At 45.3% G+C, this 16,549-nt stretch overlaps 1 protein-coding gene across 1 annotated transcript in view; it reads right to left on the bottom strand.

Moving 5' to 3' along the window:
- EBF2 (EBF transcription factor 2) overlaps positions 1-16,549 on the bottom strand; it is a 217,922-nt gene that overhangs the window by 193,965 nt on the left and 7,408 nt on the right. The window contains exon 5 of the mRNA XM_013005913.2: positions 778-785. Within this exon, the coding sequence (XP_012861367.1) occupies positions 778-785 (8 nt within the window). The remainder of the gene's footprint in view (positions 1-777; positions 786-16,549) is intronic.

The following is a 16,549-nucleotide window of genomic DNA, read 5'->3' as shown; positions in this document are numbered from 1 at the left end:
AGGGTGGTGATACAAGGGGGGCGTCGGAGGAAGGATCATGTGTAAAGCTGCCATTCCCTTCTCTGTCTAGGCTCTATCTAAATAGCATTAAAAAAATTTTTTTAAGTTCAGTTTTCTTTGAGATACATGAAATTATCCAGATAGCTCTTTCTTAATGGTGATTCTTTTTCTTGTGATGGACTCAACATCTGGATGATAAAATGCATTCGCCGCTCTACATTTACTTGGGCAAGCATCAAGTGGACTGCGAGAGTTAAAGAGAAGTCCTGTCTGGCTCCGATTCAAACATCAGCCACTACCAAACAGGGAGAGTGGAGCTTCTCCTTTACCTTTAACTCGGTGCAATTTATCACTCCGGCCTAAACAATCCCACATGTTTTAAGAGCTGAAGGAAGAGGCTCAGGGCAAGCTGAACAAAGGCTTTTAGGGAAGTCAGAAGGAAAGTGAACAGGAGATGGACAGTGGACACTAAGCAAAAGCAATCCTGAGGAGGTGGCAAGTCCATAAAGCAGGGTCTAGACAGAGCATGAGACCAAGGGACTGTGAGGTGACAAAAAAGGAGGAAAGGAGGAGAGATCGAGCGTGGAGAAGGGAGACTGGGGAAGGAAAGGCTGACAAAGAAGGGGGGTAGACAGCAAATGTCAATAGTTCCTCATAATGCGTTCCACTTACCTATCAGCCTCTTAAATCACTCTCCTAAGTGTGACTCAACTTCTGCACCAACCAGGAGGCAGAGATCAAAAGCCCCACACAAAAGAAAACCATTCGTGCAGAGACACAGTAGCCTGTGCTGATGTCTTTGGGGTCATTCACAGCACAGGGCACTTTCCAATACATCATCTCTCACCCGCCTGTGAGGCAGTGCAGTGAGGCAGCCTCGACTTTCCTGTCCTTCAGAGGAGAAGCTGGGATCCAGGCAGGGCTGCTGGGTGGAACACAGGAGAGGCAGTACCACTTGAATTTCAGACAAGTGACCAGTACATGTATAGTCGGTATATATCCCAGATACCACCGGGGCCATGCTGACATGGAAAAAATGTATTCATTACTTTAGCAGACATTCAAATTTGACGGGGACATACTTAAACTAAAAAAAGAAGTCATTCGTGCCTATCTGATATCCAAATTGAACTGTGTTGCCTATGGTTCTGTTTCAGAGTGAGGGAGGAAGTGCATGGGTGAATGAATGACATAGTGAATGAATTAATCTGGCAGCTCTAGATTCTAAGAGAGGGAAGGGACAAATAAATGAATGAAGAGCAAGCGAGCGAACGGATGACTAGCGAGGGGCTCAAGCCTAGTTCTGACTCGTGTCGTTTGTGCCTCAAGAATAATGGCCGCTCTAAGTTCTCAGCCCGCGGTGTCCTGTGTGCATCACGATGCCTTTGGAAGTAAGAACGAGCCTTTAGCACAGAAGAAACCGGCTTCACTCAAAGTGACTGATGAGAGGGAAGTGAAATGTCATCAGTTTAACCTACGGTGCAGAGCTCAGAGCATGGTGAGTCCTCTTGACTTGCATTCTAGCTAGAAGCTCTGCGGTTCTCTCAGCAAATTCTACCTGAGCGCCCTCCTCTCTCCTGTCTCGCACCTCACACTGACACCTCATCTTTGCCCTAGGAGATACAGACCTGAGCTCCAACCCCAGCTGAGTCTCTGACCTGCTGCAGCCCTTTCAGCAGTTGCTCTTGTCAGGGTTTCTCACCTGAAATCTTGGGTGACAAGCCCAGTATGTTGCTAAAATGCAGGAGATGTGTGTAGCTTTCAAGAATCAGGAAAATGTCCCGAGTCCCCTCGAACCCCTGATGCGGTGGCCTTTAGTCACCCTTCATATCTGGGATGGACTCAATCGTCTCCGATCCAAAGGGCAGCATTTACCCCAGGACTACATTCATCAGGGTAGGAAAGGAGGAGGCGTGGAAACAGGAAACACCGGGAGCAAGCGGGATGGGTGCTGGTGCACTGAGGGGTGACCCTGCAGGATTTGAATCAGAATGGGCAGGGTGGCCCAACGTAAAACTGATGCTCTGCTTTTTAATCTTTCCACCTTATTCACAATAAAAGCACTGCAGCCGCTGTGGCATTTGGGAATGCCCTGCAAAATTGTGTACAAAAGCTCCCTACTGCTCTCTACTCTGACCCTTCCTGGGTTTTGCTGAGGGGTGAAGGATGAGCAACAGTTTTCAGAGGTACGAAGTCCTGTTCCTTGAATTTGCCTCCATGCTGTGGGTTTTTTTGTTTCTTTTACAAGTCCTGGCCTGTTGTGAGCCTTCAAAATTAGAAGTGTTTCACCCCAAGGTGCTCGCCTTAATCTATGGGTTCCATCCCTGCAAATGCCTCAGTTCCTGCCATCATCTCAGTGGGATCAGGAATTCCTCCCTCTCTCCCTTCTCCAAAGTTCCAGTTGCTTGGGAGGAGCTGCAGTGTTTCTCTCCAGCTCTGTCTCCCTGGTGTCTTGAAGGGGCTGGGGGCAGTTTCCCTTCAATGAAAACTTTGGGCTTAGAATCAAAACTTCCCACAGGACCATCATTTAATTAATCACCCAGAGTCCAGACTGGTGAAATGCTGCCTCCTTGTAGAAGTAGATCTGGGCTGACTAACATGCTCCAAGTCACCTAGTCTCTCAGCTACTTCCCTGTCTGATCAGCTGTACCTCCCCAAATGCAATACCAGGCCAATATGAAAGACAGCGCAACAATGAAAAAGTTTTTCAAAGATCTCAATCAACAAACAAATAGCCTGCTCAGTGGGGAGAACCCTAAAGCTGAAAATCATCCTTAGAGACATTTTCTCTCTTATCCTTAGGATATGGGAGCCTGGTTTCCCAATCATAAATTGACACCACCACTACCACCACCCAAAAAACACCCAAAACATCCAGGCCAGTCAACCCAAATAGAACATAAAGGAAACAGCTGGAGTTCTAGAAGGTCCTCTTTGGGTGAACACACAGTCATGTTCTGAACCTCCAGGTCCTTTGTTCCTCCAAACCCCGCTAGACAACATTTGGAAAGAGAGATCTTCCCCACAAGCACACCCTTATTTCCTACTGTCCTTGACTTAGCAACTTCCTGGCAAATCAGTTGAGTCATATCACTCCATTTTATAAGGACGAAGTTGGAGGCATCCCATTAGATTCTGAATAGACTGACCCATCCAGTTGGCCCTCTGACCCGCACTAGGAATTGGTCTAGCAGGTCTAGACAAGCCCTTGAAAGGTAATGGTGAATTGACTTGGGTTTTGCTCCCTCTCTTGTGAAGAATTACTTAGAAATTGTTTGGAATCTAGCCTTAGATTTTCTGCTTTCTCACAAACATCCAGGCTACTAAAAAATTCACAGTTTGCCAGATGGTCCAACAGCAGCTCTTAGCGAAGGCTCTGAACTTCTGAGTGAACAAAGGACAAGGACTCATGGGGCCAAGTGGCGACTTCAGCAAAAGCTTTGGAGTGGTGGGTATATTGGGGGAGGGGAGCGGAGGTGGGGAGAGGTGAGAAAATGAGCCTTTCACCTCCAGCGAATGGTATCTCTGTATTTGACAGGATAAAGCTGATGCCCAACTGATGATGGTGGTGGAAGAGGGGAGGCTAAGGACATTTTTTAAAGAAAGTCACAACGTTTGAAGCTCTGTGCCAATCTTTCTAATTCCTGATAGCATAGGGTAAAGGAAATAATATCTAAGTCTTGGCAACAGAGGTGGATAAGTTCCAAGAGAGAAACGCATCAGGGGACTATTGGAACAGCATTCTAATAGATTTTCTGACTTCCATTCTCCATTTTCCAATCAATCCTCAAAGTTCTCCCTCCAAAGTATCAACCAAGCCATGAAATTGTGCTGCCCAAAATCCTTCCAAATCTTCTCATGGCCAACAAATAATGTCAAAATGCCTTTGCATGAGCATATAAAGTCCTCCAAACGCTGGACCCAAGTCATCTTGACCCCTTCTTCTATTGTCATGTATCAAATACACCTATGTACCTGAAAAACTACAAGCATATTTAGGAATTTATCCCCCGCTGACTAGCAATAACACATTCCTTCTTGTGTGCCTTTTCTTTGTTTCCTTTTCTTTACAGTTATAGTGACTTATAATTCACCTACCATACAACTTAATTACATGAAAAAGAGTTGTGAAATCATCATCACAATTAATTTTAGAACATTTTTTCATTCTTGCACCCATAATTATTAGCTCCCCATTTCCTCCCAACCTTCCTTGTCATAGCCCTAGGAAATTAGTCATCTAGTTACTGTCCCCATAGATGTATCTATCCTGGAGTTCATATAAAGAAAATTATACAAACAACAATAAAATAAAACACAGAAAATCTGCAATCCAAAGGAAAGGAGAAAATAATAAAAACTATAACAAGTTAACAGTGGTCCAAAGGGAACACAAATGGTAACATGGCAAGCATTTGCCTAACTGTGGTAGTTACATAAGCTGGTGTCAATTGGGACTTGAGAGGATTAAGAGTAAAGGGGTGGAGTCTAGTCTGTCAATCGGGTCATAGCCAATGAGACCTCTGTGTGGGCATGGCCTTTTCCTGAGAATTCTCTGAATACTCTCTCTCGGTCTCGCTCTCTCGCTCTCTCTTGCTCTCGTTCTGCTCACTCCCTGAGAGACACTCTACTGACAAGACACCTGGCACTACACTGATAGTCCCCATGCTGAGGGAACTGGAGGAGCCACGTAGAGACCCCTGCCAATGCTGAGCTGCTTCTGCCACCACTGGATCCACAAGACTTTGCACCCACTGGCCTGTTATCTTCCTGCATTTTACATCATTACATGTGTTTCGTGAGTCTGAAGAGGACTTTATAGACAAGTATTGGATGTATGGGCTAATATTGGACTTCTGGACTTGACCTCGGCTGGGCTAGGATGTTATCTCAATATTCAGCTGCTCTTGTATATAAAGCTCTTTCCTGTACACATATGCATGACCATGAATTTGTTTCTCTAGTCTACCCAGACTAACACACTAACTGTATCTGCAGGAATCTACTTTCCAATGTACTCTGTCTGAAGACTAGACTGTTCACATCCCTAGTCAATTGTCAGAGGGGAAGCTTAATCTACACAGGAACTCTGGATTTTGGGCTTTCACTGTCATCCAGAGCCTTCTGCAAACCAGGTGCTCAGAATTTAAACTCTAATACACCTCCTTCCTCTGATCTTGGATTTCAGTCCTACATGCCTTTTCCTATGCCCTTCCCTCCTTCAAGACTGCCCTTCCTCATCCACAGTCCATGCCCAGCATATAACCATATTTAATGCTCTCCTTTACGAAACTTTCTACATTTTACATGGCCTCATAGTTACTTCTGTGAACCCTTTGCTTTTCCTTCTAAACTATAAGCTTTTTGTGGGAAAGCTTTGTGTCTACTTAATCTCACTCTTTCTAAGAGCACCTTGCAAAGTCCCTGGCTGACTGGGCCCTCAATAACTCTTTCCTGAATTATTGAAGAATAAGTATTCAATCTCTTTTACAACCCTGCATATCTCTTCATGGCACTGCTTAGTACCAAGCTCCCACTGGGTATACGATTGCTAAGCAGTTGTCGAATACAGGTAGTTAAAGGAAAGGGACTATGTGAACTAGCAAAGAGCTTAGTCATCCAATATCTTCCAGTGGCTATATTTGGCAGTCAGAGATTAATCCCTCAACTAATGTGAACTGAGTTCTATAATCTAGTATCTGTATTTATTCATTAATTTTAACAACTCATGACTCTGTAGAGCCGGGTAGAACTGCCCCTGTCATCTAGTATCTGGATAGGTACTTTGGCAGATGTAGAATGAGAATATATATAATAATGCATATAATCCAACAAATCAATGAGAGAGGCAGTACTGTGAATGCCAAACATGAGAGTCAAAGTTGAAGTGACATGTGGTGGCTGGCATTCAAGAGTTATAGCTGGGAGTATACGGCAAGCATGAATTGGTTTAAAAAATCACATCCATGTATCTCCAAATAAGTGTAAGCATATGTGATACATATCAAATGCAAAGTTATTTTGGAAGAGGTAAAATCTGAACAGAAATAGAGATAGGATTCGTACCAGCAGAGCCTGGTAGAAATGGTGTGTGCAAAGAAGAGGAAAAAATATGCAAAGTCTGTTGGATGGAACAGAGGATTTGGAGGGAAAGAAATAAAGAAACTAGACAATCGGAACCTATCTACCATCCGCTCCCTTGTCTTCATAGCATTTTCACAGTTTGTAAACACGTGTTTATTTGCGTGCTTACTTAAGCTGTAAGCTCCATGAGTGTAGGCACCGTGCCTGTTAAATTCCCTGCTGGTACTCCAGTGCCAGGAGTTCACAAATATTTGCTTCCTAACTGAACAACACAAGGAATTATGAAATGAACAAAAGATGAAATGAGCTCATTAATGGAGGACTGAGTTCATTGGTGCCTGTCCTAAAGCTCATCAAACCCACATAGACTACTCAGTCAAGTGGACTCGGTGTAATTCTTAGAAACCAACTTTGGAAAAGGACATCTGAACTCCCCAAGTTCATCCCTTTCACCACCAGGAGGAGGGTGATCTACCCTAAAGACCTTGAGTTTCCTCCTTGCGGCTTACCTCCACCTGCCCTCCCGTGAAGTGCTTCCAGCGAAAAGGACATATCCCCCTACATCAGCGAGCAGCAGGCTCCCTTCACCTACCCGGGCCTGTCCAAAGGACCAAGGAACTAGCAAAGGCCTTGGGAGAAAACAAAGGGAGACTATGAAACAATGGTTCGCGCACATCGGGGAGATCATCTCTGTATTTTGAGAAAATCTGATTTCTCCTGGAGGAAATGGAATTCTCATAAAAGTTGTTTTTTTAAAAAAACGTCCCCAGGCCAGGCTTTTGTAGCCGCTTCACCACAGTATGCTCCCCTCTTCTGGAGATGGGGTGTCTTGGCAGGGGAGGAATATATTAATAGCTCCTGTGAATTATTGATGAGTAAGGATGACAAATTAGCAAGTCCAGCACCCTAATCTGAGCCCTGAGGTAGGATTAGAGAAATTACTGCAGGGAAGAAATATAGAGGTCACCATTAACCTAGCATACATTATTGTGGGGATAGGAAAACTGAGGCCCACAAAGAGTCCTATCTGACCACGAAAATATTAGACAGCTGGTTCGTAAAAGATCGGGGGCTACAACCAAGTCTCCAGATTCTCAGTCAGGGCCCTTTCTGCCACTTCATGCCACCTCTCTGTCACCCCAGGGGCTGCTGTTCCATCAAACCAGACACAAGACTGGATGTGACTTGTACAGGCTCAGAGTCAACTGATGGTTCAGGGGCCAACAATCCCCACGGCTTCCCAAAGAATGGCTCCTCAGGTCATTGTTCCTCCTGGGAGCGCTTCCAGGGCAGGCATAAGTCATTTCAGTAGCACTACACAAATCCTCCCATTCTCCAACACTTCTTAATTCCAGTCGGTTTCTCCTTCTAGCATACCAACATCTTTCTATCGCTTCCACCCTTGGACTACGTGCAAGTGTCACCGCCCATGAAACAGGCAATGGGGCCTTGGCCCAGTTTCCTAACTTCCAGAGACTAATTGGAGACATTCTGTAAAATTGAGACTTTCATCAACGTTGAAGATTAATTAAGAAAAGTATTCCATTAACATCAATTGGTTAGCACAATGCCCAGCACACAATAAGAGTCAAACCCACGTTAGATAAACATTTATCATGAACCACAGCCAGCCCTCTGAGCCAGAAGTCTTTATTCAGGGGGTGTCACTACTGATCTTGCCCACTTCCCGGGAAAGAGAAGGAGCTCGAAAGCTTGTCTGCATAGCCTTGGGTCACAGGAATCGGCTGTGGTTCATGGTCAGAAAGGCCACCACAACCTCGATTTCAAATACTAGCCCAAAACTTCTGCCATGCTGAAAGGGGCGGTGGACTCCATGGCTGACTGCACACCACAGGTCAAAAATGGATTAATGGGGAGATCATTTGATATGCTAAGAGAAAGGGGGCGCTGTTCAAGAGGAATGAGATATTGTCTAGCTTGCATGGAAGGTTGACCAGGGCTTTACACCCCCACAAGTATCCTCTAAAATATCCCACCCCACAAATAACACTTGAGTAGACTTAAGTGATTCCCATGACAAAAGACTATCGTAGGTAACCCCAAGGGAGGAAGCTGAGAGAAAGAGGGTAAGGACGTGCCAATATCTTGACTGGAGGCTAGAACAGCCCGTGAGAATGTGGCCAAGATGGCGCCAGGAGAAAACTTTATTTAAAACATGGTGGTCGTGATAATGGCAAGAAAACCCCTCAGAGGCAACGAGACCCTCCCTCCTTTTGAATGAGGGCCATTCTGCTGCTTGTTTGATTTCTGCACAAAATAAAACAAACAAACTCCATCCCCCTGACCCTGCAAAAGATTATTCTGAGAATAGCGCTCAGAAACTAGGTGGCTTCAAGAGGTTTGTGGAAAAATTCTGTGACCCTTTCATTCCATTTTCCCATGAGCTTTCTGAAACCTCCTCATTTATGTGAGATCAACTTCACCAGACAAAAGACAGGGATGGTCAACCTGTGAAAAAATAGGTTGGACTTGCCCTTGTTAATAGAAATTACCCCTTCAATATGCGCACAGGAAAAGGTAGCGTACAGATTCTTCAAACTGTATGTAAAATTTGCTTGTATAGAGCTGCACGGATGGAAGCAGGAAGGACTCCTTTTCCCTCTCCCAAGTCAGAGAGACAGGCCCTAACGTACCCCCTCTATGCACCATCACCAGATTACCCAGGGCACCAGAGACGAAAACTGACAGACATGCAGGAGAAGCTTCTAGCGAGAAAGGGGACGAGAGCACAGTCCAATGATAAACAAGGTTGCATTAGAAACCACAGAATGTAGCTCAGCTGGAGGCTTTTCATATTTACTCACCATACAGATATTTGTAGACACGATTTATAGTCTGAAGACCACAGGAAAGAGAGTCCTGTTTGTGAGTTCATTTTGTTTTATTTTGTTTGGTTTTTGTGGTTGTTGGCTGTTTTTCTTCCCAGGCAGCTTGAGTTTTTACACTAAAAATTAATAAACCCGAATCCCAATACACACATGCATACATTTACTTGGGAGAAAGGCTCTGTTGGGGGGCGGGGGGGAATTTAGCAGCAAATCCTGCTGGGCTGTGTGGGTAGCCTGGCTTGGTGAAAATGGGTGTGACTGCCCAAGAATTCATAAAAATATGCCGAAGAGACACTGGTTTTTTTTTTTTATTTTGTTTCTAGAGAGATCAAGGCAGCAAACAATGAAACAGAAAAAAAGAGGAAGGAAAAATCCAACCTGGGGCCTGTGGCAGTTAGATTTTATGTCAACGACGTGCATGTATGAAAGTGTAAGAGGGGAGTTAAACATTTATCGATCAGGTCACAGCCTGATGATGCCTCCTTAGGGGTGTGGCTTTTTCATCAGAGAGCCACACCCTCCTTAGGGGTGTGGTTTTTCATCAGAGAGACACCAGGAAATTACCTTCCTCCCCGCCGCCCCCACCCCCCCACCCCACCCCCGCTCTTCGACTTGCTCCTTTTTGGAACTCTGTGTCTGCCTCTAGGGGCGGCCCCTTCTGGACTGCCCACCTGGAGAGCTGTCGTGCTCGATATAAAATGACTTCTTGATATAAAGTTCTTTCTGATCCATAGATGCGGGTCACTGGTTTGGTTTCTCTAGACCACCCAGCCAATACAGGGCCTAAGTCATTGGAAAGACAGTCACTGACGGAGAATGCCCCATTGTAGAATCCGTGGCTTTCTTTATGAAGCTACCGGGCAGTGGAAAAACTATTCTTAACCTTTTAACATGTCAGTTAGAAGCTCTGTGCCCAGGACGTAGTCTCGTAGACTACCTGCAAGAGTCAACTTGCTTTGTCTTTCAGCTGGAAATCTATTGAATCACTGCCTCCTGATTGGCTATGGAGGATATTAAAGACATTTCTAGGATGAGGTTTTGATTTCCCATTCGGTTACATGTCTTTGGCTAATAAAACTCGTACTGCAGCTGCAGCGTTATTGTTCACGGCAGTTTGGTCGGTGAAAGCTAACAAAACCATGGGCTCACTGAAGACAACAAGCCAGGCAGGGTCTGTGGTGACGAAAAGTTTGGGAGCTACCCTCCAGCCTCCCCCGGAACACGCGCAATTCCAAGGGAATGAACAGGCTTCCACCTGAGCCAGAGCGGGATGTAGCTGCTGTGTGAGAAAACGCCGAGAGAGACGGTGTAAATTAACGGCATCTGCTTAGACTGGGTGAGAACGGGGAGGAGATAATTAGTTGGCACTGTAAGAACCAGGGCAAAGAAGAGGGCTCTAGACTGACTCAGAGGAAATCCAAAATACACTCCTCCGCACCCACTCGGTGCACCCATTCGGGAGAACTCGTCACCTTGGATCCAAGGGGGCTGATGCTGAACGTGAAGACCGAGTGACACTGTTCAAGCCAACCTTGAGAAGACACAAACCACCCATCCGACTTCAGACTTCATCCCACCCCCCCACCCCAGCCCCCACTTTTGCTTTTTCAAATGAAGGCCAGCCCAAGTGACATTCAGGAGCAATAAAGGCAAGGTTTCCACGAGGGAGCAATATCGCCAAACAAAGGTCGACGAGACGCAAACTAAACAAATGCATCTGTTTATCATAAAACAAGTCCTCTTAAAACCTGATACTGGTCAGTTTACAGTACCCTTTGGGATGTATGTTGCCGTGGGCAGACGTGCAACATTTCGGAAGTAACACATATTTCAAGCGACGCAAAGACATCGCTGGGCTGTTTTATTGTCCGCAGGACAGTAAAATAAATGCCGCAGTCACATAAAACCCCATAATATGTAGCCGAGACACAATCCCCACCTTCTCAGAAGAATGTGAGGCATTCGAGCACCAAGGATGCAAGTACCGAGTAGGAAAGCTTTTCTCTCCAAAGATGCAAAAGGACGGTGCTTTCCTTGGCACGTGTGTGTTCCATCGGGAGAAAGCATACGCCGGCTATACGAGAAAGCACAGCCCTATCCATGGATGCAGGTTGGAGACGTTTGGGGTTGGTTTTATTTGTTTGTTTGTTTTAATTTTTTTGAAGTAAGAACTGCTGCTTGTGCAGTCATTCCAATGTGCGCTTAGGAGCCGTCAGGTGCAGGTTTGCAAACATCTTTAAAGCAGGTTTATGGAGTGCTTACTACAAGGAAAGATGCCGTGATCTTGAGGTGAGGGTCCCTTCTCTACAAGGGGGGCTCCAGTGAGTAGAGAGGATTAAATGAAGATTAGCAAACTCCATCTACACCCTACAAAGGACTAGGAATCTGGGCGTACATCTTGGCTGCCCTTTTATTCTCCAAATGTCCACTCCCTCCCCACCACCACCCGGGGACCCCAAGAGCATCCTTGGGAGGAGATAAGTGGTGCTCTGTGCAGTCAGTAGATTCAACTGAGAGAGAGCCAGCTCAGGAAAGTGCGGAAAGTCGAGACAGCCACATTCCCATGCCAGCTGTGTTCAGTTTCACTAGCTGTGTCCCTGCAGGTCACGCATGTCACCAGGCCAGCATGTAGCTTTTTCATTGATAGAATGGGGAGCTTAGCGAACACCCCCAAAGAGTCCTCGTAACACTTCTCAATTGACGGAACCCAGGAGAGACTACAAACCATTCCCTAAGATTGCATTCTCCTGCTAAAATGGCACAGAAATCACATACATCCAGCAAACATTTTCTCCTTGGCTCTCCCCATCCTGCAAGCATCTCTGGGGATATTGCCAGGCCAGCCCTGATATTTCGTAGCCTCGGGAAACATACAGCAGCAGGGGTGTCTACCAACATGTCATTACACCACCAAAGAAACGAGATGCCGGCTGTGTTGCCCACGGTCAGAAGCTAGGGCAGGATCAGAATTCCAGCCTCCTTGTTCCTATGGCTATCCTATATTTTCCACAAAGAAACAAGGCTCGTTTTCTGGGAAGAATGCCAGCAGTTCCATTCTCCCAACTGAGAATTCACTGGAATATTGGAATAACAACTTTGGAGACTGTGGTCTCTCCAATCCATTTCAGGACCTGGCTAGAAACACAAAAACCCAAAGAAAGAAGCAATAGGGAATTACTCCGTTTTTTAACGAAAGAGAAAAAATGAGGGGTGGGAATATGGGGTTTCTTTAAAAAATTACATGATTGCTGGAAGTTAATTTGGGTATTTCTTAGTTGGTTTGTAAGTTCTGGTTCCAATCACAAAAACAGACAGCTGAGGATGCTAAATCACATTTCAATGAATTAGCATCTTTTCCCAAAGAATCTTTCCCACTCTGGATATAACATAGAACTCCAAGAGGGAAAGCCTTCCTGGTGGAAAGGAATCTCCCCAAATGCAATAGAGAACTTGTCATAATTTCCCAAACCGTATCCAAGTGGACCCTCTTTGAGCACAGCAGCCATAACAGAGTGGCAGAGGAGTTGCCACGTGTAACTACCGACATCTCACCCTTCCTATGAAACTGATAGAGCCTCAGACTCCCAGATAAGAACATGGTCCCCTTGGTCACTCATCATTGAGCGGAAGTCAGAGCCCCTGGAAAAGAATCCCGTCACAGATGCCAAGGCATGTACTCAGAATGGAAAGCTGTGACGTTTTCCAAGAACAGTGAGCCAGAGAGAGGAAGCACATGTTGGCATGCTGGGGTGACCTGAAACCGCTCTTAGGCAAAGCACCAAGTGACTAGCACCCAGAGTTGCAAACCACGAAGAAGAGAACGCAGCAGTGAGAGAAATCACATGTTTGCCCTACCTGTCGATGATAACAGGGTCCGATGGCGTCTCATTGCGGTTTCCACAGCTTTTCTTTTCGCAACACCGACTGTAGATTGGAAAGAAACCAAAAGAATTAAATAAATGCACTGAACCAAGAAAATGCAATGCGTATGCAATGTAAAACATGCAAAAGTAAATAAACAGATCCTAAGTGGCTTCCCAACTGTATCCTGCTTGAAAGGAGAATCTGTGGCCTTGGTCAAAAAAAAAATTTTTTTTGGATAAATTTTTTTTTTAAACTAAACTTGGAACCAAAAGATATTCATTCAAATTCTCTGTAACTTACAAGCTGGGTGATTCTTAGCAAATCAACCACTTCCCCAAGAGCCATCTTTACCGTCTGATGTTAAGATCTAGAAGGTCACTCTCGGCTCAGTGATCAATGCATTTTATGACAGTGCTTTAGGTCTTTTTTGTGTTGCAGTAAAAACTTGAAGAAAGAGCAGAGGAAAACAGATAAAACAGATCACAAGTGGTAGCCTGGGTTATTATGAACCTTCTTTACATATCATCTCTCTCCATAGAGCACGGTTCATAACATTCATTTATTCACCCATTGCTATCATTTTCAGAAGATGCAGGATGATGTGCGATTTAACACGGGAGGAAAATGAAGGAGGACGTCGCAGAATGGTTTCGCCAATAACTTCCACCATGTCTGCAACAGAAATGGGGCTCAGCTAGCGGCCATCTGGAACACCCGACATGGTGGGTACTTAATAGAAGCTTGATAAATGTTTGTGCAACTAAGTGTGAGCAAGAGAAAAAGAAGAACCCTTGAGCAGTTTCAACCCGGGAAGACCTGAGCAGAGAGCCAAACAGTCCCATCCAGAGGTGGCTGCGTGAAATACCTAGACAACTGTGAAAAGAGCAGAGGAAGACTGGTGGTGGGGAAACACCAGGGAATTGCCTCCCCATTGTGTCTCTCCACTGCTTGTCAGGACCACTAACAGTGCTCTCAGCTCACTGCCAGTGCAGACAGAGTCCACTGTCTCTGCTGCCACTGATTAGGGATGTAACCTTGAAGTGGTATATCAGAAAGACATTAGTATCCATGTCTGTTGGAGAATATAACAAATAAATGTTAGCAATCACCAAACTAGATGTGAGTCCTACCCTTCCCGTGAGAGTTTCTCTCTAGCTGAAGATTGACGTGGAGCTGTGGAAAGATTGCTGAGATGGGAATCAGGGCTTTGAAAGCCTAAGCTCAGCTGTATTAATTTAGTCAGCTTATTTTTAACCCTGTGAGTTTTACCTGCCTTGCGTAAACAATGAAAGTGTGGGACTAGAGAACCTCTAGAATTTCGGCTAGCTTTCATCCGTGAGACTGGGATTTCCTCTGTGCCCCCTGGGTGTGTGGCTGGGTAAAGAAAAGAGAGAATCCATATAGCAGTAGCACTCAGAGGACCAGACAGAGATTTGCTGTGCGGCCCATCCAGGTTATCCACCCTCTCTGATCCACCACGAGATTTTTTTTTTAATAAACATTTTTTTATGTTAAAGCACATCTCTCCCTTTCAGCGACTGCGTGGATTGTACTAAGAACAACCTGACATTCTCAGAAAGTAAAATGTACTTGAGAGATAATAGACATGTTCACCAAAGGGGTGAAAAGCGATGGTAAGAAGCATCATCGAAGTACTAGGAAGTTAAAAAAAAAGTCTCAAATTTCTTAAATACCCGAAGCAGCCACTAGGCCTTTCTGAAATACTATTTTGCCTTAGAAATTATATTAGGTCTTAACATTTAAAATCTCAATCCATCCCAAGATTAACACCAATAAAAACCTTAGCCAGCTGCTCTCCCACCTCCCAAAGCCCTTGCCTCTCTTCCCAACTCCCCACCCAATCCCATCCCTCCCCGACCTCGTCCTTCCCTAGAGTACTGTTTACATCAAGCCATACCTCACCGGCTCCAGCAAAACTCCTTTGTCAGCATCACAATTTCCAAAGACCTACACATGCTAGTTACCTAAAGACCTTCCCTTGGACATCCGCAGCATGTCAGCCTAACACCAAATATGTGTGTGATGCTGGGCACAATTTCATGACAGGCGCACACACTGCCTGAATGTGCCAATCTGTTCAATTTGGGCATCACTGGCTCAGAGGAGGCCAAGGAAGTTTGCAAAATTGCTCAACTGAATTCATCGACTTTCCGTGGGGATTTCCTCTGGAGGAGGAGGAAAACGGATACAAACGGAAGCCTGGAGCCTGTGTCGTGCAATGTGGAGGATCAACCGAGCGAAGGAAATAATATTCCAAGAAGAATTGCAGAGACATTTGAGGACCCAGTCTTCCACTTTCCATCAGCAGCATATTTAAATATAAGTTCCCACGTTAATATTCAACAAGGCACAGGCGTGGGAGACACTCACTTGCCTGTTGAAACCTGACAGCATAGCTGCATTTGCCCCCATTTAAAATACCTCTGGTCTTTAAGTGAATCAAAGTCCACTCCTTTTTCATTCCCTAAAAAGAAAGGAAATCTCCTCAATCCATCCTACTTGTTCTTTGTTTTGTCTCTTAGCCAGCGTTCAGGCCTCAGACCAGCGATTGTATCACACACAGAGAGAGGTGTGGAGAGTTGAAGGCCGTCCTGGACCCACACTCCTGAGCAATCGCTCTGGGATCGGCCCAAGGATGGCTGCAGCTAAGAGACCATGGATACAAACCCCACATGCTCCCACCCTCTGCTGTAATACAGACAAAGCCTGGGTGACCAACTTCAGGCATAACTACTCTAGTTAAAGGAATTCTGGGTTCTGAATATTTTCGAACAAGTGTCTAGATCTGAAGTTCCTGCCAAGTGTTTGGAAAAACTGAAGGTGACCATAAAATAGGAAAAGAAGAAGAAGGGAGAAAAAAGAAACCCAACTTAGCAATAGATGAGCAGGGAGCAAGGCGCTTAAGGGCTCTGCGTTTCTAATGAGGGTGCTTCTTCTGTTTGGCTTGTTTTGCTGTCTTTTATTCATGAGCTTATTTGGAAAAGGTTTTACCTGAAATTCTCTCAATTTGCTTACAGGCCTCCTGTATTTTCCCTACCTCGACAGAGAGTTTTTGAGAAGAAAAGGGACAGAAATGGAAGCAGCGCGGTGGGGGGTGGGGGGTCTAGATGTGAGTATGAGAAATTTTATTACAATCTTACCTGCATTCTTCAGAAAGGAAAAAATGAAAGAAAGAAAAGTGGGATAAAGAATGATAGGGAAGAGGGTGGGAGGGGACAACTACCCCTGGACATGGGGTGTCCAGTCAGCCGAGCTACTGTTCAAGACAAGCTAAAGTGTCCCCTTCCCCTCCAAAATGGTTTTTAAAATTCAACCCTCAACTTTCAAAAATCTGTCTCTAATTTCAAACTCAAATAAGCGCACAGCATGGTGGCTTTTGTTTTGTTTTCTTCTCTCCAACTCCTCCCTGCGATTGCATAACAAAAGTGTCTAAATTCACGCCATCTGGCCGATAAAGACACTGGCCCCACTGCCCGGCTGGCCCATCTGATTAGGGCCCTGTCTAGCCTGCGCCTTGTGGCAAAAAGTCACAGCTGTGGGGTTTGCGCGAGCTCAATACAACTCTGTTATTAGCCAGCTGTAGGCCTTGAGACGACTTCTGTTCAAATTATAATATCTTTTAACCCTCTGAGCATTGAGGGCGCAGAGGTGGCTGGCAGCGACATAACAACTAGATTTCTCCTGGCTAATAATTGGCAAAGTGAACCAAGGCAGGGAACAGAGGAGCAGGG

Source organism: Echinops telfairi, unplaced genomic scaffold, assembly GCF_000313985.2.
Source record: "Echinops telfairi isolate 266 unplaced genomic scaffold, ASM31398v2 ScPeMD7_9;HRSCAF=40, whole genome shotgun sequence".
Classification (NCBI taxonomy): Eukaryota; Metazoa; Chordata; class Mammalia; order Afrosoricida; family Tenrecidae; genus Echinops; species Echinops telfairi.
This window is presented reverse-complemented; position numbering and strand designations above follow the sequence as displayed.